General features: G+C 41.8%; 1 protein-coding gene across 1 annotated transcript in view; it reads right to left on the bottom strand.

Moving 5' to 3' along the window:
• alk (ALK receptor tyrosine kinase) overlaps nucleotides 1-22938 on the bottom strand; it is a 738611-nt gene that overhangs the window by 262187 nt on the left and 453486 nt on the right. The window contains exon 4 of the mRNA XM_052470437.1: nucleotides 15746-15950. Within this exon, the coding sequence (XP_052326397.1) occupies nucleotides 15746-15950 (205 nt within the window). The remainder of the gene's footprint in view (nucleotides 1-15745; nucleotides 15951-22938) is intronic.

Below are 22938 nucleotides of genomic sequence, written 5' to 3'. Positions count from 1 at the left end.
CACAGCCGTCTAAGGCACTGCTTCGCAGTGTTGCGGCGGCACTACAGTGTTGCGGTGTCACTATTGTGTTGAGGCGTCACTATAGTGTTGAGGCGTCACTATAGTGTTGAGGCGTCACTACAGTGTTGAGGCGTCACTACAGTGTTGAGGCGTCACTATAGTGTTGAGGCGTCACTACAGTGTTGCGGTGTCACTATAGTGTTGAGGCGTCACTACAGTGTTGAGGCGTCACAACAGCGTTGCGGCGTCACTACAGTGTTGCGGTGTCACTATAGTGTTGAGGCGTCACTATAGTGTTGAGGCGTCACTACAGTGTTGAGGCGTCACTACAGTGTTGAGGCGTCACTATAGTGTTGATGCGTCACTACAGTGTTGAGGCATCACTACAGGGGTGCAGCGTCACTACAGCGTTGAGGCGTCACTACAGTGTTGAGGCGTCACTACAGTGTTGCGGCGTCACGACAGTGTTGTGGCGTCACTACAGTGTTGCGGCGTCACTACAGTGTTGAGGCGTCGCTACAGTGTTGAGGCGTCGCTACAGTGTTGAGGCGTCGCAACAGTGTTGAGGCGTCGTAACAGGGGTGCGGCGTCACTACAGGGTGCGGCGTCACTACAGGGGTGCGGCGTCACTACAGGGGTGCGGCGTCACTACAGGGGTGCGGCGTCACTACAGTGTTGCAGCATCACTACAGTGTTGCGGCGACATTTCGATTAAACTCACCAACTGCTCCTGACTCCCTGCGTCTCCATTAAAACTCAACTCAGCAAAAAAAGAAACGTCCCTTTTTCAGGAACCTGTTTTTCCAAGATAATTCGTAAAAATCCAAACAACTTCACAGATCTTAATTGTAAATTGTTTAAGCACTGTTTCCCATGCTTGTTCAACGAATCATAAACAATTAATGAACATGGCCTTTCAAATGATTCTGAAAAAGTCCCTGCTCATCTGCGTGAATGTTACTTAGGCATGCTGCGAGGAGGCACGAGGACTGCATATGTGGCCAGGGCAATAAATTGCAATGTCCGTACTGTGAGACGCCTAAGACAGCGCTACAAGGAGACAGGACGGACAGCTGATCGTCCTTGCAGGGGCAGCACACATATAACAGCACCTGCACAAGATCGATACATCCAAACATCACACCTGAGGGACAGGTACAGGATGGCAACAACAACTGCCCGCACAATTCCTCCATCAGTGCTCAGACTGTCCACAATAGGCTGAGAGAGGCTGGACTGAGGGCTTGCAGGCCTGCTGTAAGGCAGGTCCTCACCAGACATCACCGGCAACAATGTCGCCTATGGGCACAAACCCACCGTCGCTGGACCAGACAGGACTGGCAAAAAGTGCTCTTCACTGATGAGTCGCGGTTTTGTCTCACCAGGGGTGATGGTGGGATTTGCATTTTATCGTCAAAGGAATGAGCGTTACACCGAGGCCGGTACTCTGGAGCGAGATCGATTTGGAGGTGGAGGGTCCATCATGGTCTGTGGCAGTGTGTCACAGCATCATGGGACTGAGCTTGTTGTCATCACAGGCAATCTCAACACTGTGCGTTACAGGGAAGACATCCTCCTCCCTCATGTGGTACCCTTCCTGCAGGCACATCCTGACATGACCCTCAAGCATGACAATGCCACCAGCCATACTGCTCATTCTGTGTGTGATTTCCTACATTTCCTGCAGTGTTCTGCCATGGCCAGAGAAAAGCCCAGATCTCAATCCCATTGACCACATCTGGGACCTGTTGGATCGGAGGGTGAGGGCTAGGGCCAGAAATGTCCAGGAACTTGCAGGTGCCTTGGTGGAAGAGTGGGGTAACATCTCACTGCAAGAACTGGAGGAGATGCATTGCAGTTCTTAATGCAGCTGGAGGCCACACCAGATACTGACTGTTACTTTTGATTTTGAACCACCCCCCCCTTGTTCAGGGACACATTATTCAATTTCTGTTAATCACATATCTGTGGAACTTTTTCAGTTTATGTCTCAGTTGTTAAATCTTGTTATGTTTATACAAATATTTACACATGTTAAGTTTGCTTAAAATAAATGCAATTGACAGTGAGAGGATGTTTCTTTTTTTGCTGAGTTTATATAGGGAATAGGGTGTCATTTGGGATATAACTTGTATGTGGAAGAAGTAACAATGCACCCTTCTGCCACACACTAAGGTCAACATTTTACTTTTCTTTAAACCCTCCTTGTTAGGCAAACAATGGGTAGGATTATGCACTGTTGGTAATGGGGTGATATAATAGTAATGATAAATGAATGGAAGGAATTTATTTATTTAGGATTTGAAAGAAAACACTTTAAAGTTTGTGGAAATGTGAATTGAATGTAGGAGAATATAACAAAATAGATCTGCTGGAAGAAAATACAAAGAAAAAACCAACCAGTCTTTTTCTTCCACCATCTTTGAAATGCAACAGAAGGGCCTTAGCTTTAGCCATAAATCTGATTGTAATTCCAATAGTGTTCACAAGATGGCAGCAGTGTATGTGGAAAGTTTCAGATGGATAACCTGAAAAAATGAGTGAACAACAAGACTTTTAGTGTCATATGGGAAAATCGTGAATGAGACATCACATTCATATTCCATTTTTCTGCAAGAATATTGTCAAATGAGTATACTTGGACTTTGATTTAGCTTTCCAAGTATTGGTAGTCATATTATAAGTTAAAACAATTGCAAAACAACCAGTTTTCATAACTTCATAACATAATAATATTCTTATACGTTGTGTCAAAAAGGAAAAGGCATGCTGTCACAAAAGGTTATCGCCTACATTTGGTGACCGCGACGGGGTGTCCATATACTCCCGTAAAGCCCCGATCATTGGCTATCTAGCTAGCTGTGTTTGAACCAGATTGGTGCTTATTTGACAAAGATACAATCATTCAAGTGATGGCCGCCTGCGTCATCGGCGTGCCATGAAGGCGTCGCTCTCCGACCAAATATGGTGTCCTATAGGATATACTACACCCCTAATGAAAGAGTGAAGTCTTGTTACCTTCTAGGATCTCTGAGGAATACATAAAATGTGATTTGACTCATTCAAATCACTTTTAGGGTGAGATTTTCACAGATTCCTTTGTTTGCAAATAGAACAAGTGGAAATACAAAATTGATCGTGCGTGCTATATGTAACTTTTTAGGATTGAAAAATGATTATATCTAACAAAACGGCACTTCATGTTATCTCTGGATCCCTTTGGATGATAAATCAGAGTAAGATTTCAGAACGTATGTACACATTTCACCTACAGAGGTGAATTTATCATACCTATAGTGTTATTTTTTTGTTCCATCATCTTTTAAATGCAAGAGAAAGCCCATTTACTTCTGGTGCCAACAGAGATGGCCGCCTCGCTTCGCGTTCCTAGGAAACTATGCAGTGTTATTTCTTACATTGGTACCCCAGGTCATCTTAGGTTTCATTACATACAGTCGAGAAGAACTACTGAATATAAGAGCAGCGTCAACTCACCATCAGTACGACCAAGAATATGACTTTCGCGAAGCGGATCCTGTGTTCTGCCTTTCACCCAGGACAACGGAATGGATCCCAGCCGGCGACCCAAAAAAACGACTTCGTAAAAGGGGGAAACGAAGCGGTCTTCTGGTCAGACTCCGGAGACGGGCACATGGTGCACCACTCCCTAGCATTGGGAGTCTCTTGACAACAAGGTTGATGAAATCCGAGCAAGGGTAGCATTCCAGAGGGACATCAGAGACTGTAACGTTCTTTGCTTCATGGAAACATGGCTCACTGGAGAGACTCTATCGGAGTCGGTGCAGCCAGCTGGTTTCTCCACGCATCGTGCCAACAGAGACAAACATCTTTCTGGTAAGAAGAGGGGCGGGGGCGTATGCTTTATGGTTAACGGCACGTGGTGTGGCCACAACAACATACAGGAACTCAAGTCCTTATGTTCACCTGATTTAGAATTCCTCACAATCAAATGTCGACCGCATTATCTACCAAGGGAATTCTCTTCGATTATAATCACAGCCGTATATATTCCCCCCCAAGCAGACACGTCCATGGCTCTGAACAAACTTTATTTGACTCTTTGCAAACTGGAATCCATATATCCGGAGGCTGCATTCTGTCACGAATCCCGCTTCCTGAGTCTGTGTTTGCCTGTGTTTCTGTCCTGGAGTGTATTTCCGGTGTCCTAGAACGCACCCTGTCTGGTTTCTGGGCGAATTAGCTTGTTGGGAGATCGATGTTCACCCGCACCTGTATCCCATCAGTAATCTGCACACCTGTCCTGATCATCACCTCTCCCCTTCAAAAGCTCTGACCTGACATCCATTCCCTGCCGGATCGTTAGCCATGAACAGTATGTTGTGCCATACTATCAGCCTCAAGTTGGATAGAATTAGTTTTGTTGTTTTTTACGTATTGCTTGCCTTAAACTTACCTCCGTTTGTTCTGTCTTCAGTTACTCACCCGGATCATTTACCCCATTCCCGCCTGGTCGTCGTCGGATTCCGCTACCCCTTTGGATCCACCTATTTACTCCCATCAACTCACCACCGCTGCCCACTACGCCACCTGGATATATCTACCCATTCACATTCACTTGTAAATAAATACTCACCTTCTTCCTACTCTCCTTGTCCTGGTCTGCTTCTGGGTTCGATTTTGAAAGAACATGACAGCATTCAATGTAGCTGGGGATTTTATCAAGGCTAATCTGAAAACAAGACTCCCTAAATTGTATCAGCATATCGATTGCGCAACCAGGGCTGGAAAAACCTTGGATCATTGCTATTCTAACTTCCGCGACGCATATAAGGCCCTGCCCCGCCCTCCTTTCGGAAAAGCTGACCACGACTCCATTTTGTTGATCCCTGCATACAGACAGAAACTAAAACAAGAAGCTCCCCCGCTGAGGTCTGTTTAACGCTGGTCCGACCAATCTGATTCCACACTCCAAGGCTGCTTCCATCACGCGGACTGGGATATGTTTGGTATTGCGTCAGACAACAACATTGACGAATACGCTGATTCGGTGAGCGAGTTCATTAGTACGTGCGTTGAAGATGTCGTTCCCATAGCAACGATTAACCTCTTGCTCCTACCTGGCACGCAGGCGTCCCATCTAGAGCTCTGGAAATGCAAATGCGCTACGCTAAATGCTAATAGTATTAGTTAAAACTCAAACGTTCATTAAAATACACATGCAAGGTATTGAATTAAAGCTACACTCGTTGTGAATCCAGGCAACAAGTCAGATTTTTAAAATGCTTTTCGGCGAAAGCATGAGAAGCTATTATCTGATAGCATGTAACACCCCAAAAGACCCGCAGGGGACGTAAACAAAATAATTAGCATAGTCGGCGCCACACAAACCGCACAAATAAAATATAAAACATTCATTACCTTTGACCATCTTCTTTGTTGGCACTCCTAGATGTCCCATAATCACTATTGGGTCTTTTTTTCGATTAAATCGGTCCATATATAGCCTAGATATCGATCTATGAAGACTGTGTGATAAACTAAAAAAAATAGCGTCTTATAACGTAACGTCATTTTTTAAAATTAAAAAAGTTGACGATAAACTTGCACAAAACACATCGAAATACTTTTGTAATGCAACTTTAGGTATTAGTAAACGTTAATAAGCGATCAAATTAATCACGAGACAAAGTGTTTTCTATAGGGGTCCGTCTGGAAATAATGTCCGTGTATTTCTCAACCAAAATATCCGGTCGGAGACCTGAAGAAAAAGCCTGTCTCTTGTTCGTTTGACCAAGAAACAAAGAATTGGCAAATGACAAGACTGTTGACATCGTGTGGAAGCTGTAGGTACTGCAACCTCAGCCCTATTAAATGTCGTTCGCCCATAACAATGGGTTGAAGTGGCGGATGGATATAATTTTCCCACTTTCAGTGATCAGATTTTCCTGCACTTTTCGATGAAACGCACGTTCTGTTATAGTCACAGCCGTGATTTAACCAGTTTTATAAACGTCTGAGTGTTTTCTATCCACACATACTAATCATATGCATATACTATATTCCTGGCCTGAGTAACAGGGCGCTGAAATGTTGCGTGATTTTTAACAGAATGTTCGAAGAAGTAGGGGGTAGGAGTAACAGGTTAAAACATTCCCAAACCAGAAACTGTGGATTGATGGCAGCATTCGCGTGAACCTGAAAGCGCGAACCACTGCTTTTAATCAGGGCAAGGTGACCGGAAACATGACCGAATACAAACAGTGTAACTGTTCCCTCCGCAAGGCAATCAAACAAGCTAAGCGTCAGTATAGAGACAAAATAGAATCTCAATTCAACGGCTCAGACACAAGAGGTATGTGGCAGGGTCTACAGTCAACCACGGATTACAAAAAGAAATCCAGCCCTGTCACGGACCAGGATGTCTTGCTCCCAGGCAGACTAAATAACTTTTTTGCCCGCTTTGAGGACAATACAGTGCCACTGACACGGCCTGCAACCAAAACATGCAGACTCTCCTTCACTGCAGCCGACCCGAGGAAAACATTTAAACGTGTCAACCCTCGCAAGGCTGCAGGCCCAAACGGCATCCCCAGCCGCGCCCTCAGAGCATGCGCAGACCAGATGGCTGGTGTGTTTACGGACATATTCAATCAATCCCTATCCCAGTCTGTTGTTCCCACATGCTTCAAGAGGGCCACCATTGTTCCTGTTCCCAATAAAGCTAAGGTAACTGAGCTAAACGACTTGTAGCACTCACTTCCGTCATCATGAAGTGCTTTGAGAGACTAGTCAAGGACCACATCACCTCCACCCTACCTGACACCCTAGACCCACTCCAATTTGCTTACCGCCCAAATAGGTCCACAGACGATGCAATCTCAACCACACTGCACACTGCCCCCTAACCCATCTGGACAAGAGGAATACCTATGTGAGAATGCTGTTCATCGATTACAGTTCGGCATTTAACACCATAGTGCCCTCCAAGCTCGTCGTCAAGCCCGAGACCCTGGGTCTCGACCCCGCCCTGTGCAACTGGGTACTGGACTTCCTGACGGGCCGCCCCCCAAGGTGGTGAGGGTAGGCAACAACATCTCCACCCCGCTGATCCTCAACACTGGGGCCCCACAAGGGTGCGTTCTGAGCCATCTCCTGTACTCCCTGTTCACCCACGACTGCGTGGCCACGCACGCCTCCAACTCAATCATCAAGTGGTAGGCTTGATTACCAACAACGATGAGACGGCCTACAGGGAGGAGGTGTGGTGTCAGGAAAATAACCTCACACTCAACATCAACAAAACTAAGGAGATGATTGTGGACTTCAGGAAACAGCAGAGGGAACACCCCCCTATCCACATCGATGGAACAGTAGTGGAGAGGGTAGTAAGTTCCTCGGCGTACACATCACAGACAAACTGAATTGGTCCACCCACACAGACAGCATCGTGAAGAAGGCGCAGCAGCGCCTCTTCCAACCTCAGGAGGCTGAAGAAATTCGGCCTGTCACCAAAAACACTCACAAACTTTTACAGATGCACAATCGAGAGCACCCTGTCGGGCTGTATCACCACCTGCTACGGCAGCTGCTCCGCCCATAACCATAAGGCTCTCCAGAGGGTTGTGAGGTCTGCACAACGCATCACAGGGTGCAAACTACCTGTGGCTGCTACCAACATACTGACTCATCTCTAGCCACTTTAATAGTGGAAAAATTGATGTAGTAAATATACAGGTATCACTAGCCACTTTAAACAATTCCACTTTATATAATGTTTTCATACCCTACATTACTCATCTCATATGTATATACTGTACTTTATACCATCTACTGCATCTTGCCTATGCCGTTCGGCCATCACTCATTCATATATTTTTACGTACATATTCGTATGCATTTCTTTACACTTGTGTGTATAAGGTAGTTGTTGTGAAATTGTTAGGTTAGATTACTTGGTAGATATTACTGCACGGTCAGAACTAGAAGCACAAGCATTTCGCTACACTCACATTAACATCTGCTAACCATGTGTATGTGACAAATACAATTTGATTTGATTTGAAAACAGTCTGATTTCCACTAAAGCAAACTTAACTAAGAAATACATTTTGTTGTTTGCCATGGTGAATAATCCAGTAATAATTAGTAGAACATCTAAAAGGAAACATCAAAGAGTTTACCGAAATCTCTAAATGAAAATACTGGCAGATAAATAAAATGTCCTTGTACAGTAGTAGATCTAATACAATTTCATATCTATAACTATACAATTAGAATGCAAATATTTGAAAACTGCGTGTCAATTCATAAACCATGTGCCATGGAATTGGTTCTTCAAAAATCTCTTCCCAACTATTTTGCAATCTATATGGCACAGCTGTCAATTTTGTGAACATATAGTCAATTTGTGCCACAATTTAGACAACCGATAGATCAGCGTTATAACTCCCCCTTATGATAGTGTGGTGAAATGACCCATAAACTCAAAACGTTTAAAGGAAGCGCCACTGTAAATATACTTACATTTTAATGGCTAATAGATTTAGATAAAAGATGAGCCATAATAATTGTAATCAGAAGATACTATTAACATGCAAATATTATTGGTAACAGAATAAATAGCAGAAGAATAACTGGAGATTAAATTATGCTGTAATTGAAATATTTTCACCAAATGTAGCCCCCTTTTAAGAGCTAGAAATTATTTTGTTGTGATTCTCACTAAATATGCCGTTGTCTTTGTTAACAAATCAAACGATTGAATAAAGAGCTTATGAAGCACTCTTAGCCTATAGATAAATAATCTGAAATAAAATATTTTTGGCTTTCTGTGCATCCTTGACAATCGCTAATCAATATCAGAAAACAGCACATGTTTCTTCCATGAACCTGGGGTGTAATCATTAGCCAGACATTCAACTAAAACGAGAGTTTCTATTGAACAAATGTATGTAGGTTCCTCCCCGTTTCATTCTGTCTGCTTCTATTTAAGAAACGTTTGACAACAGAATTGGTTTCATGAATACGCCCCTGTATATCATCATCTTCTCTATTTTGTGGCACCCAATGTGAGGGGTTATGGCAGGGGAAACGATGTTTCAGTAGTCTAGTGTGCGTGCGGGAATAATGACAAGTGAACCTGGGGAGCTTTGTATTCACATTGCCCTAAAAAAAGGAAACCGGACGTTGAAATTCAAGCGAACCGGGGGCTCCTTTGAGGGTATTCACACTGCACAAAAAAATTAAGCGAACCTCACCGAGTTCACAAAAATTATTAAAAGAAAAGATTGTGTAGTTGTAGTTTTTCCAAGGTGTCTCTCATTAGAAATGTAGTCTTGTTGCGCATGTGAATGTTGCGCACTCTCTTCATTATTTATCTTCCCTATTGAGCATACTATTATCCGTCTTACATTTTATTGTTTATTTAGATAATAGAATACCCGAGGATTAATTAGAAACATCTTTTGACTTGTTTGGACGAACTTTACTGGTAACTTTTTGGGTTCGTTTGTATGCATGTTGAAAGAGTGGATTACTGAATCAAGCGCGCAAACTAAACTGACATTTATGGGATATAAAGAAGGACTTTATCAAACAAAATTATAATTTGTTGTGTAGCTGGGAACCTTGGGATTGCAAAAAGAGGAAGATCTTCAAAAGGTAAGTGATTTATTTTATCGCTATTTGGGATTTTATGACGACTGTGCTGGTTTGGAAAAGTATTTTGGTGTGGGACGTTGTCCTCAGATAATCACATGTTATGCTTTCGCCATTTTAGAAATCTGATAACGTGGTTGGATTGAGAAGACTTTAAGCTTTTTAACGATGTAAGACACTTGTATTTTCATGAATGTTTAATATTATGATTTTGTAATTATAATTTTGGGTGCTCCAGCTTCACAGGATGTTGTCGATGTTGATCCCTTCAGTGGGATCTGTGTGCTAAGAGGTTTTAATGCGTGTTGTAACACCTCCTGGCTTTGATATACACTGAGTGTACAATACATTAAGAACATGTACTTTCCATGACATAGAATGACCAGGTGAATCCATGTGAAAGCTATGATCACTTATTGATGTCACTTGTTAAATCCACTTCAATCAGTGTAGATGAAGGAGAGGTTAATTAATTATTTTTAATGATTTTTAAGCATTGAGACATGGATTGTGTGCCAAACATTATGAGGGTGAATGGGCAAGAGACAAAATATTTAAGTGCCTTTGAACGGGATATGGTAGTAAGTGCCAGGTGTACCGGTTTGTGTCAAGAACTGCAGCGCTGCTGGGTTTTTCACGTTCAACAGTTTCCCGTGTGTATCAAGAAGAGTCAGTGCCCTGACAAATTGAGGCTGTTCTGAGGACAAAAGGTGAGGGGGGTATGCAACTCAATTTTCCTAATGTTTGGTACACTCAGTTTATATTGTCATAATGTCTTTCATTAATGGGTCATAGCCTTACCAGTTGAGGTAATGTATCCAATTGTTCAGGAGCCCAGGGGAGACCATGGGAAGAAAGAGTATGTTATTGTGTGTGCATGTGTGTGCACGCGCATGCCTGTGTGGACTACAGGAAAAGGAGGACCGAGCGCGTACCCATTCTCATCGACGGGGCTGTACTGGAGCAGGTTGAGAGCTTCAAGTTCCTTGGTGTCCACATCAACAACAAACTAAAAGGAGGACCTATTCCCCTCAGGAGACTGAAATGTTTTGAGGTTCTACAGCTGCCATCGTATCTTGACTGGTTGCATCACTGCCATTCTCATCGACAGCTTCCCTCTATACCAGGCGGTGTCAGAGGAAGGCCCTAAAAAATTGTCAAAGGCACCTGCCAGTCTCAGCTTCTCAGCTTCTACCCCCTCCAAGCCATTAGACTTCTGAACATCTAATCAAATGGCTACCCAGACTATTTGCATTGCGCCGCTGCTACTCTCTGTTATCATCTATGCATAGTCACTTTAATAACTATAGCTACATGTACATATTACCTCAATTAACTTGAATAACCGGTGCTCCTGTACATTAGCTTTGTACTCCCTGTAAATAGTCTCTCTATTGTTATTTTACTGCTGCTCTTTAATTACTTGTTCCTTTTATTTATTATTCTTATTCATATTTTTTCAACTGCATTGTTAGTTAGGGGCTTGTAAGTAAGTATTTCACTCTAAGGTATTCGGGTCATGAAGTCCATGGAGAACAAGAGCACCTCCTCCCAGCTGCCCACTGCACTGAGGCTAGGAAACACGGTCTCCACCGATAAATCCATGATTATCGAAAACTTCAATAAGCACTTCTCAACGGCTGGCCATGCCTTCCGCCTGGCTACTCCAACCTCGGCCAACAGCTCCGCCCCCCCCGTAGTTCCTCACCCAAGCCTCTCCAGGTTCTCCTTTACCCAAATCCAGATAGCAGATGTTCTGAAAGAGCTGCAAAACCTGGACCCGTACAAATCAGCTGGGCTTGACAATCTGGACCCGCTATTTCTGAAACTATCTGCCGCCATTGTCGCAACCCCTATTACCAGCCTGTTCAACCTCTCTTTCATATCGTCTGAGATCCCCAAGGATTGGAAAGCTGCCGCAGTCATCCCCCTCTTCAAAGGGGAGACACCCTGGACCCAAACTGCTATAGACCTATATCCATCCTGCCCTGCCTATCTAAGGTCTTCGAAAGCCAAGTCAACAAACAGGTCACTGACCATCTCGAATCCCACCGTACCTTCTCCGCTGTGCAATCTGGTTTCCGAGCCGGTCACGGGTGCACCTCAGCCACAGTCAAGGTACTAAATGATATCATAACCGCCATCGATAAAAGACAGTACTGTGCAGCCGTCTTCATCGACCTCGCCAAGGCTTTCGACTCTGTCAATCACAAATTCTTATCGGCAGACTCAACAGCCTCGGTTTTTCGGATGACTGCCTTGCCTGGTTCACCAATTACTTTGCAGACAGAGTTCAGTGTGTCAAATCAGAGGGCATGCTGTCCGGTCCTCTGGCAGTCTCTATGGGGGTGCCACAGGGTTAAATTCTCGGGCCGACTCTTTTCTCTGTATATATCAATGATGTTGCTCTTGCTGCGGGCGATTCCCTGATCCACCTCTACGCAGATGACACCATTCTATATACTTTCGGCCCGTCATTGGACACTGTGCTATCAAACCTCCAAACGAGCTTCAATGCCATACAGCACTCCTTCCGTGGCCTCCAACTGCTCTTAAACATGAGTAAAACCAAATGCATGCTTTTCAACCGATCGCTGCCTGCACCCGCATGCCCGACTAGCATCACCACCCTGGATGGTTCCAACCTTGAATATGTGGACATCTATAAGTACCTAGGTGTCTGGCTAGACTGCAAACTCTCCTTCCAGACTCACATCAAACATCTCCAATCAAAAATCAAATCCAGAGTCGGCTTTCTATTCCGCAACAAAGCCTCCTTCACTCACGCTGCCAAGCTTACCCTAGTAAAACTGACTATCCTACCGATCCACGACTTCGGCGATGTCATCTACAAAATGGCTTCCAACACTCTACTCAGCAAACTGGATGCAGTCTATCACAGTGCCATCCGTTTTGTCACTAAAGCACCTTATACCACCCACCACTGCGACTTGTATGCTCTAGTCGGCTGGCCCTCACTACATATTCGTCGCCAGACCCACTGGCTCCAGGTCATCTACAAGTCCATGCTAGGTAAAGCTCCGCCTTATCTCAGTTCACTGGTCACGATGGCAACACCCATCCGTAGCACGCACTCCAGCAGGTGTATCTCACTGATCATCCCTAAAGCCAACACCTCATTTGGCCGCCTTTCGTTCCAGTACTCTGCTGCCTGTGACTGGAACGAATTGCAAAAATCGCTGAAGTTGGAGACTTTTATCTCCCTCACCAACTTCAAACATCAGCAATCCGAGCAGCTAACCAATCGCTGCAGCTGTACATAGTCTATAGGTAAATAGCTCACCCTTTTTCACCTACCTCATTCCCATACTGTTTTTATACTGTTTTTATTTATTTACTTTTCTGCTCTTTTGCACACCAATATCTCTACCTGTACATGCCCATCTGATCATTTATCACTCCAGTGTTAATCTGCAAAATTGTATTATTCGCCTACCTCCTCATGCCTTTTGCACACATTGTATATAGACTGCCCATTTTTTTCTACTGTGTTATTGACTTGCTAATTGTTTACTCCATATGTAACTCTGTGTTGTCTGTTCACACTGCTATGCTTTATCTTGGCCAGGTCGCAGTTGCAAATGAGAACTTGTTCTCAACTAGCCTACCTGGTTAAATAAAGGTGAAATAAAAAATTAAAAAATAAAAAATGTGACTAATATGATTTGTTTTGATACCTTGACCCTCATGGGCTACATCCAATCTTCTCATTAATGACACATCCCCCCACCTCCTCCCCCCAGGCAGCACTGACAACTCACCTCTGACAGGTATTGTAACATCCTCCATCTCAATCCAACCCCCCACCCGACTGTGACTCTTATCCCCCTGACAGATGTGTGAGCAGTGTGAGCTAGTAGTCTTTGAAGAGCAGAGGGACTAGCAGAAGCCCTGAGGCTGATGTTTAGGTAGAAAGACATGGAGGTACAATGAAGCATTTTTGTTGATTTGGTAATACTTTACTGAAAGCCAACAGGCATAATTGTAGTATTATGAGCTAATAGTATGAGAGTAATAACATACTGCATGCAACTGACTCAACAACGGCTGATACAGTATACAAGTTGAATGGGTTTAAAATAATTGTCCTTCAACAAGTTACTATATTATGGTTAGAGACAGAAAAAAAACATATATATATACACACATATATATATATATACACACATATATATATATATATACATATACATATATATATATGTGTGTGTATATTACTCTGTCAATGCTTGACACACTTTCTTTGGACCTTGGCACCTTCAACACACCTGTAAATAGGGTCTAATACTTTCAGAATATACACCTGGACATATTCATGCACGTTTATCCAACTAAATGAAGAAAAACCCTGCAGCAAAAATTATTTAACCCCACCCTCTGTGAAAAAAAATCAAGATTATGTTAAAGCACACAATATTTTTCACTATGTTGGAGCAGGTAACCTTCCCTTTCCAGCCATTTTATGGAACATTTTCAGTGATTGTAAAATGGTTCAAAACATTGTTGTGATCTTGAAAGCAGAGCAACATACTAATTATTTATCAACCAAACCTAACAATTACTCCCCAGTCCTTTTAGTGTTTTTCTCTGTGCTCCTGTGTGTGTTTTTGTGTTTGTGTGTGTTCGTCTCTCTCTCTCTCTCTCTCTCTGTGATATTGAGCATTCCCCTAGCGGAGTGCTAGAGAGGAGAAAGGAGTTGGCTCGGCTCAGAGGACTGATAGTGTGTGGGCGGATGACTGGGCCTGACTACCTAATCCATCACACGTGTAACAACCGAGTCCCTGGTGTGCGTTTGGGGTTGGACACATGCAGACACACAACTACGCACATAGACATACTGTACGTATGTCGGCATACACATAGGAAAACCACATTTTTTTCGATCCAGCACCTGATACACTGGATACACACAGAAGACATGCAGACACGCACAATCTCATGCACATGCTCTTACATCAGGGCTCTCCAGCCCTGTTCCTGGAGAGCTACTGTCCTGTACGTTTTCAGCCCAACTCTAATCTAGCGCACCTGATTCTAATATTTAGCTGGATGATGAATTGAATAAGGTTAGTTATAACTGGGGTTGAAGTGAAAGGGGTAGCTCTCCAGGAACAGAGTTGGAGAGCCCTGTCTTAGATGCATGCAAGCACACATGCAAGCACACACACACACATTGGAGGATAGATGGAAACACCTTTAGTAAAGGGCATCAACGCAATTTTTTGGTTGTGATTTTCTTGTGATTAATTTGTGTTTTAAGGTCTGAATGTTGCGGTTTAATTATTCTGCATACCCCAGCTATCAGACATTTGCTTGTACGTGTGCATGAATGTTTGTGTTTACATAGGCCAAGGGCTCAATACAATCATACCCGCATTGCAGTATTTACACAGTAGCTCTTTTTCCAGTGGTCAAATTAACTCACTGGTCTTGGGTACTGTATAAAAACCTACAACTACTACCAGTGCAACCACCTTCACAGGTATGCTTTCACTTTTCAGAATTAGAAGTGTGTGGGCACAGGATGAAAATGATAAATAAAGACACAGCGTAAACATCAAGCATGATGGTGGTAGGGCCTGGATGACTTGTCTTAATAGTAAGGAACCATGAATTCCGCTCTGTATCAGAGAACTCTATAGGAGAATGTCAGGCTATCCGTCAGGGAGCTGAAGCTGAAGTGCAGCTGGGTCATGCAGCGAGACAATGATCCAAAACACACAATCAAGTCTACATGAACATAGTTCAAAAGCAGCAAATTAGAAGTTTTGGAATGGCCTAGTCGAAGTCCAGACTTAATCCCAATTGAGACTTTGTGGCAGGACTTGAAACGAGCAGTTCATGCTTGAAAACCCACAAATTTAGCTGAGTTAAAGCAGTTAACAGTTTTTGCAAAAATAGAGAAAATCAGAAAGGGGGCAAATACTTCTTCAAGGCACTATATGCTCCTGGAGGCAGCTGTTCGATCCCCCGTTCCACCACACACTTCTTGTGCAATATCCCTCTCATCTATCTGCCAATCTATATTTCTAAATAACAGTTACATTCTCCTTGAAAAAATAAATAAAAATGAAGGCCTGCTTACCCTGTGATGCGCGGCAGCGTGTCAGTGGACAGGAGGGTTAGCGGATGTTTGTCCCTCTCGATAAGCCACACTGTGTAGCGTCCGCTCTTCTGGGGGTGCAGGAACACGGCCATGTCCAGCCCGCAGGGGTCCCGACCTCCCCACAGCCAGGGGCTCAGGACCCAGGGACCGGCCAATGCAGAGTCGTTCACCCACAGAAACTGACCTGAGCGAAATAGAGATATAAAGTTGTTATCTCTGTCATTTGATACTTGCAATCCTTCAGCATTGATTTGACAATATTTTCTATTTTTATTTTGTTTTGAATTTGTGGGAATACCTTGCCCCTACTTGCTAGATACTTGTGTAGAACTTAAAATATTGGATAGGTGGGTGCAATATGGCCAATATGGAACAACTACCATCTACATGAAATGGCTAGGGGAAGGGGCTACGGGTAAGACGTGGGGTGGAGGTATCATTATTGTTATTATTAACATAAAGACATGTGCCTCTGTCAGGGTAATGGTTAGTAATAGAACAAATGTTCCACATGAACTCTACATGATACTCATACCAATCAATGACTGGTCTGCCATAATGGAGGACAAACTGCTACCATAGGGCTATTGACTCAGTTATTGGTACTGCATTTGATAGATAGGACAAGACAACCATGCTCAGGGATGGACTGGGACCATTTCAAACACAGAAGAGCCTCACACAAGTAAAAAGTATTTCCCCGTGGCTCCCACACCGGCCCATTTCTTTGCTCGAGGTCACCATGATTGGCCAGATAATTATAATTCTGTGTAAAAAAAAACAACAACCAATTTAGATATGCCTACTGGGCTAAAGATGGACCAGATCATCTGGCATTTGCCCAAACTGTCATGTGGCCGGTTCATGTCTGACCTTGCTTAATTGTCTAGTTCAAATGCAGGCTAATTCAGGCTCTACAATATTGTTTATTATTTGCCAGCAAAACAATGTTTTCATCTATTCATGAACAATTATGGTTCAATTGAGAAAACATTTAATTTACATCCTTTATAGACAAAACCACAACATTTAAAAGAGAAAATTAAACGAGACAACCCCATAAAATATAGTGATCTATAGGATTAATCTATTAATCTTATTAACACAAATAAGAATTGACTTGAATGAGTAGAACAAAATGTAATAACCTAGTGGTTAGAGCATTGGATTTGTAACTGAAAGGTTGCTAGATCAAATCCCCTAGCTGACAAGGTAAAAATCTGTCGTACTGCCCCTGAACAAGGCAGTTAACCCACTGTTCCTAGGCCGTCATTGTAAATAAGAATTTGTTCTTAACTGATTTTCCTAGTTAAATAAAGATTTAAAAAATGAAGTACACCATCAAACCATGAATACAGGGCATATCCTATGCTCTAGTTTTGAAATGTTCTTTAATCATAAATGTTGAGACATACTTATAAAACATGAATAGACTTCTTTAGGTTTTATCTTCAACATGAGAATTAGAGGTTACTTCAGGTTAGCTTCTTCAAAGTGAGACAAGTCGTGTGAGAAAGCTATTCATAAAAACTGAATTAGATGCATAGTGTATTTTAAAAGCTGCACTTTATAACCAATGTAATGCAATCACACGCCAAACACAAAGGACTACTGTCAGATAATTTGTATTTCCTCTGGCAAAGACCAACAGGATAAATACACAATGAAATCTCTTGACTTTGAAATGATAATGTTCAGTTTGACGTGGTTGAAATATGAGAACAATGTCACAGGGCCATTCATCTGGCTATTAACGTGTCCATATTAGGACAGCCTTAGGCCATTTCTTTTCATGAGAAGAAGAAGACCTACAGTATAGCTATATCAAAGCGGCGTCTACAGTCTTTGATATGATGTCCCAACTCTCCAACAGACTCACTGAGCTCGTTTCAAATCAGGAAGTTCACCAGAAACAGCGGCGGGGAAAGAAACTACAAAGACTTTCCGCTTTAAAAAAGAAAATCCATGTTTAAAGTAATAAAAAGTAATAAAAAGTCAGGGTGAAGGAGGAAACTGGCAAAACAACAGCAAAAACATCCTGTGGAAAGTGTTTTTTATATGTACAGGGAAATCCAACAAGGATTTAATGCTACATTATTGTTTGTTTCGTTTTCCACTGAGGTGAGGATGGAGCAGGAACCTGGTTTCACAGAACTCATAAAGCTGTCCTAAAACTTATGACCTTCGACGATTCTAGCTTAGTCTTATTATTTTGTCACTTACAGTGAGAATTTACTAATCGCTTGGAAAATACATTGTTGATAATATATCAGATTCTGTGGTATCACAATGTATCAAATCCACCACAGTAACAAGAACATGGAATGTATTGTGTGTCACTTGTGCACTCTTTCAACCTCTCACGGACGACGCCATGTTAAAGAATCTGTCACAGAAACATATGAGAAGTGGATGGTGATGCATTGAAGACATGAATCCTCTAATGTCATAATGGGTGGCATTCGCATGCACTGTCAATCAAAACCTGTTTCAAACCAATGAGAAACCTTTGATGTGGAGCGCTCAGTGTCTCTTCTGGGTCACACGGTTCAGTGACTGACAAGGCCTGAAATTTCTACACTCAACATACTGCAGAGGTTTCTCTCGTTTCATCATTGGTGTGACAAGTTACAGTGCAGTACACGTGTAAGATCTTAATTTGAGCCAGTTTTCTACAGCAGGAAAATAATCCTGCAGCAACAGGAAATGTGAATTATTATGCGGAGTATACTTCACGGACATTTTTGTTGGGGTTGATACATCAAGGTTGAAAATCAAGTCTGAAATTTCAAAGTGGAAATCACAAACGTCAGAAGTCTTTTTAAACCTCAAACACAATACAAGTTTTACATTTCCTGCTTTGCAGGAAGGTTCTCCTGCAACAGTATGATCAAAACAAGATCCTACATCTGTATGGGTGCATATAATGCAGCTGTATATTTCAATCCATTTTAAGGTTATTTTCTGCCACACACTTTTTCGCTGCCTCTGGAGTTTACCACAAGAAACTCAATGACAATACCCAGAGGGCCAATGAGAACAAACATGTTTACACGTAGATTTAGCCCCAAATCAATGAAAATCAAGCAACTTGAATAAAATAGTCCTGAGTACAGTAGAAAGGTTGTTCATTCCTATTATCCCTTTTTGAAGGTGGCCATCGTCCCCCAAAAGCTTTCAGGGACGATGGCGAAATCGGAGGCCCTCAATATGCTTCTCTCTTCCCATTTGAATGATGTATAATGTTCAGAGGATCCAGACAATTTGTCTGAGGGAGGGAGGCTGATGCTCGGAGTGTTTCCAAAAAGTTTTCTGGGCGCCGCCTGCCCACACACATTCTCCACAACCTCCTGTTATTTGATACAAAGCTGCTTTCAGGACTAAGCCTTAAAAGGGAAGTATCATTCAGTGTTTCCTTCCTCGTGGAGATGAAATACCTGCTCACTACAATTATCAGCAGGTCACAGATTTTTCAGCAAACTACAAAGTTGAAAACTGGAATTCCATTAGCGGATATCTTTGCCCTTCTGGCATAGCTTACGACAATGAACTATGCCCGAATATTATTCCTGCATAACATAAAAAAGCTTTTCGGCTAATGCCAAAGTTCCGGCGACATCACTAGGAATGGTTGAGCAGACACTTTTGTCCAGGAGAAACGGGAAGGCTTATGTTTGAAATGTGTTCTTTGATAGAGCTGGGTATTTACTTAAGCGAGGTATATTCGATTACTCAAGGGGGCTTACACAACAGCTTCTTTCCCACCTGTTCATTCAACTTTGAGTTCTGCTGTGCTCAGCCAGACTTACACTGCGTTTTACTGCACCTATCAGTCTGTGAAATTAAACAGAATGCCGTAATTGGGCTAGTGTCAGATCCAGTCCTAACCAAAGTACAATTTTGTTCGAAATTTTAGCTTTTCCATTATTAAACACAGTTGTCTGGTCCTGCTGCAACAAGTCTACAACTTCCATCAAACAGACATTGTTGTTTTTGGTTTATGTCGAGGAAGATATTTGTGGAAAAATTACATTCTCACATTTATTTTGCTTGGGGGGAACCCCTCAATGTCCACAGATTTTGAGTCCATTTGCCATGCAAGCTCTTGTAAGTTGGGCTATTTTTCCACAGTTAATGGACTTTGTTGGAGGCAATTTCTAATAAGCTCTAATGTGCACAGTAGCCATATTACACCCTACAGTATGTGTGAGGATAATTACGTTGTTTGCTCTATAACCTGTTAGTTCATATGCCTCGACAACGTGATATATAGGCCTAAGGTGGAGACAATAAGAATAAGAATAATACATTCAACCAAACCATTGTTTCATCACAAAACCAAAACCAGAGAGCAACATCTGTCCCATGGAGTTCACAAAGCCTATTGCACATAACAAACAGTTACATGACCTACAGCATAGTCAAGCAAGGTAATGTTTCTGACATTTTCAGACTACTAAACTATTGATTTAGAACACCGGAAAGTTTGTGCAACTCGCTACCGATACCCCCTGTATATAGCCTCGTTATTGTTGTTTTATTGCGTTACTTTATTTGGTAAATATCTTCTTCACTCTTCTTGAACTACACTGTTGGGCTTGAGCGTCTTGTAAATGTATCAAATGTAACAGAGACAGAGGGGTTGCTGTTATTCTCGCTCTGATGCTTTCTCCTGTCAAATATATTCAGGGAAATTATGAAACACAGAGAAACTAAGGACAAATTATGTCATATGCATTTAGATTTTTTTATTGCTATTTTTTTGGGGGGGGGAAGCCTGGCTTCCCTTGGGATTTATGAATACACACCACTGTTCACCAGTAGTAGTTATAGTGGTAGCTGAAGTGGAGATACATTGTGATTGTATAGCTGAAGTTGTAGTAATGTTGTGATACAAGACTGCTTATGATAGTATCATTAGTGTAGTAGCAAGACAATAGCTGCATGCCCTAATCTTGACCTGAATACTTTATAGCCCATGGAAACTCTCACATCTCTATCTTACATCAACATACAAAAGCAATGTCACATGTCCTTCTGTCTATTGAATTGATTGAGCATGTGCACTTGCATGAAGTATTGAAGGTGTTGTTGACTCATCACTGGTCGCGATTCAATATTTATTTAAAAGGGAAACCTGGGATTGGTACATCATTTTTTAAAACGTTTTAAATTAATGATAAATAGCTAGCCATTGATTCTTGACAAATATAACTTATTGGCTTAGTTCAACTGCTTTACCTCAAATTACCTAAAACATTGACGTTGTTGTTGTTGAATCCCAGATTGGCCCTTTAAAAACAACAAGGAGAATGAGAAGAAATAGTCCACAATTAGCCCAAATTAAATTAGCTGAGTAGAAAGGATGCCCTGTTTAATGAATTGATTGCTCCAAGCCCTTTATCTTTGTAGTTGCAACCTTGATAATCACAATTAAGTCTGATAATAACCGTCAACTGGAATTTGTGTAAGTACCCTTCTGCTACCCCAATCAATAGAAGATAGTTCAGCTAAATAAACCATATGATCTGTTGCAAATATGTATTTACTGATAGATTAAATTAGAATCTTTAGAAGCTCACATGCAGTGCCTTCAGAAAGTATTCATACCCCTTGACTTATTCTGCATGTTGTTGTGTTACAGCCTGAATTCAAAATGGTTTATATAAATAACAAATCTCACCCATCTACGCACAGTACCCAACAATGACCAAGTGAAAACATGCTTTTAAAAATGTGTGCACATTTTCTGAAAAGGAAAGACATAACTATCTAATTTACATAATAATTCACACCCGAGTTAATACATACTTTGATGAAGCACCTTTGTCAGTGATTACAGTTGTGAGTCTTTTTGGGTAGGTCTATAAGAGCTTTCCACACGTGGATTGTGCAACATTTTCCCATTATTCTTTTCAAAATTCTTCAAGTTCTGTCAATTTTCAGGTCTTGCCATTGATTTTCAAGTACATTTAAGTCAAAACAGTAACTTGGCCACTAAGGAACATTCACTCACTGTCTTCTTGGTAAGCAACTCCAGTGTAGATTTGGCCTTGTGTTTTAAGTTATTGTCCTGCTGAAAGGTGAATTCATCTCCCAGGGTCCTGTGGAAAGCAGACTGAACCAGGTTTTCCTCTAGGATTTTGCCTGTGTTTAGCTCCATTTATTTATTTATTTTTTATCCTGAAATACTCCCCTGTCCTTAATGGTTACAAACATACCCATAGCATGATGGAGCCACTCCTATGCTTGAAAATATGGAGAGTGGTACTCAGTATTGCGTTGTATCAAATATAACACTTTGTATCAGGACGAAAAGTGAATTGCTTTGAAATGTGTTTTGCATCATTATATTAGTGCCCTGTTGCAATTAGGATGCATGTTTTGGAATGTTTGTATTCTGTACACGTGTCCTTCTTTTCACTCTGTCAATTAGGTTAGTGTGGAGTAACTACAATGTTGTTAATCCATCCTCAGTTTTCTCCTATCATAGCCCTTAAACTCTGTAACAGTTTTTAGTCACCATTGGCATCATGGTGAAATCACTGAGATGTTTGCGGTTCCCTTCCTTTCCAGCAACTGATTTAGGAAGGACGCATACAGAATATCTTTGTAGTGACTGGGTTTACTGATACACCATCTAAAGTGTAATAAACAACTTCACCATGCTCAAAGGGTTAATCAATGCCTGCTTTTTTTACCCAATAGGTGCCCTTCTTTGCGAGGCATTGGAAAACCTCCCTGGTCTTTGTGTTTGAAATGCACTGCTTGACTGAGGGACCTTACAATTATGTGTATGTTTTTGGGGTACAGAGATGAGGTAGACATTCAAAAATCATGTTATACACTATGATTGCACACACAGTGAATCCATGCAACTTATGATGTGACTTGTGAAGCGAATATTTACTAAACGTATTCAGGCTTGGCATAACAAAGGGGTTGAATACTTATTGACTCAAGACAGTTCAGCATTTCATTTTTTATTTATTTGTAACACTTTTGAAGAACAAAATTCTACTTAATGATAGATAACTAGCCATTGACTCTTAACAAATATAACTTACAATGCTTCATGAGCTTAGTTTAAATGCCTTACCCCAGAATATGAGCTTGTAAACAGTGTAATTGGAAAATACAAATAAAAACTGTTCATTTTCAATACATATTTA

This window comes from Oncorhynchus keta, chromosome 2 (assembly GCF_023373465.1).
Source record: "Oncorhynchus keta strain PuntledgeMale-10-30-2019 chromosome 2, Oket_V2, whole genome shotgun sequence".
Taxonomy (NCBI): domain Eukaryota; kingdom Metazoa; phylum Chordata; class Actinopteri; order Salmoniformes; family Salmonidae; genus Oncorhynchus; species Oncorhynchus keta.
This window is presented reverse-complemented; position numbering and strand designations above follow the sequence as displayed.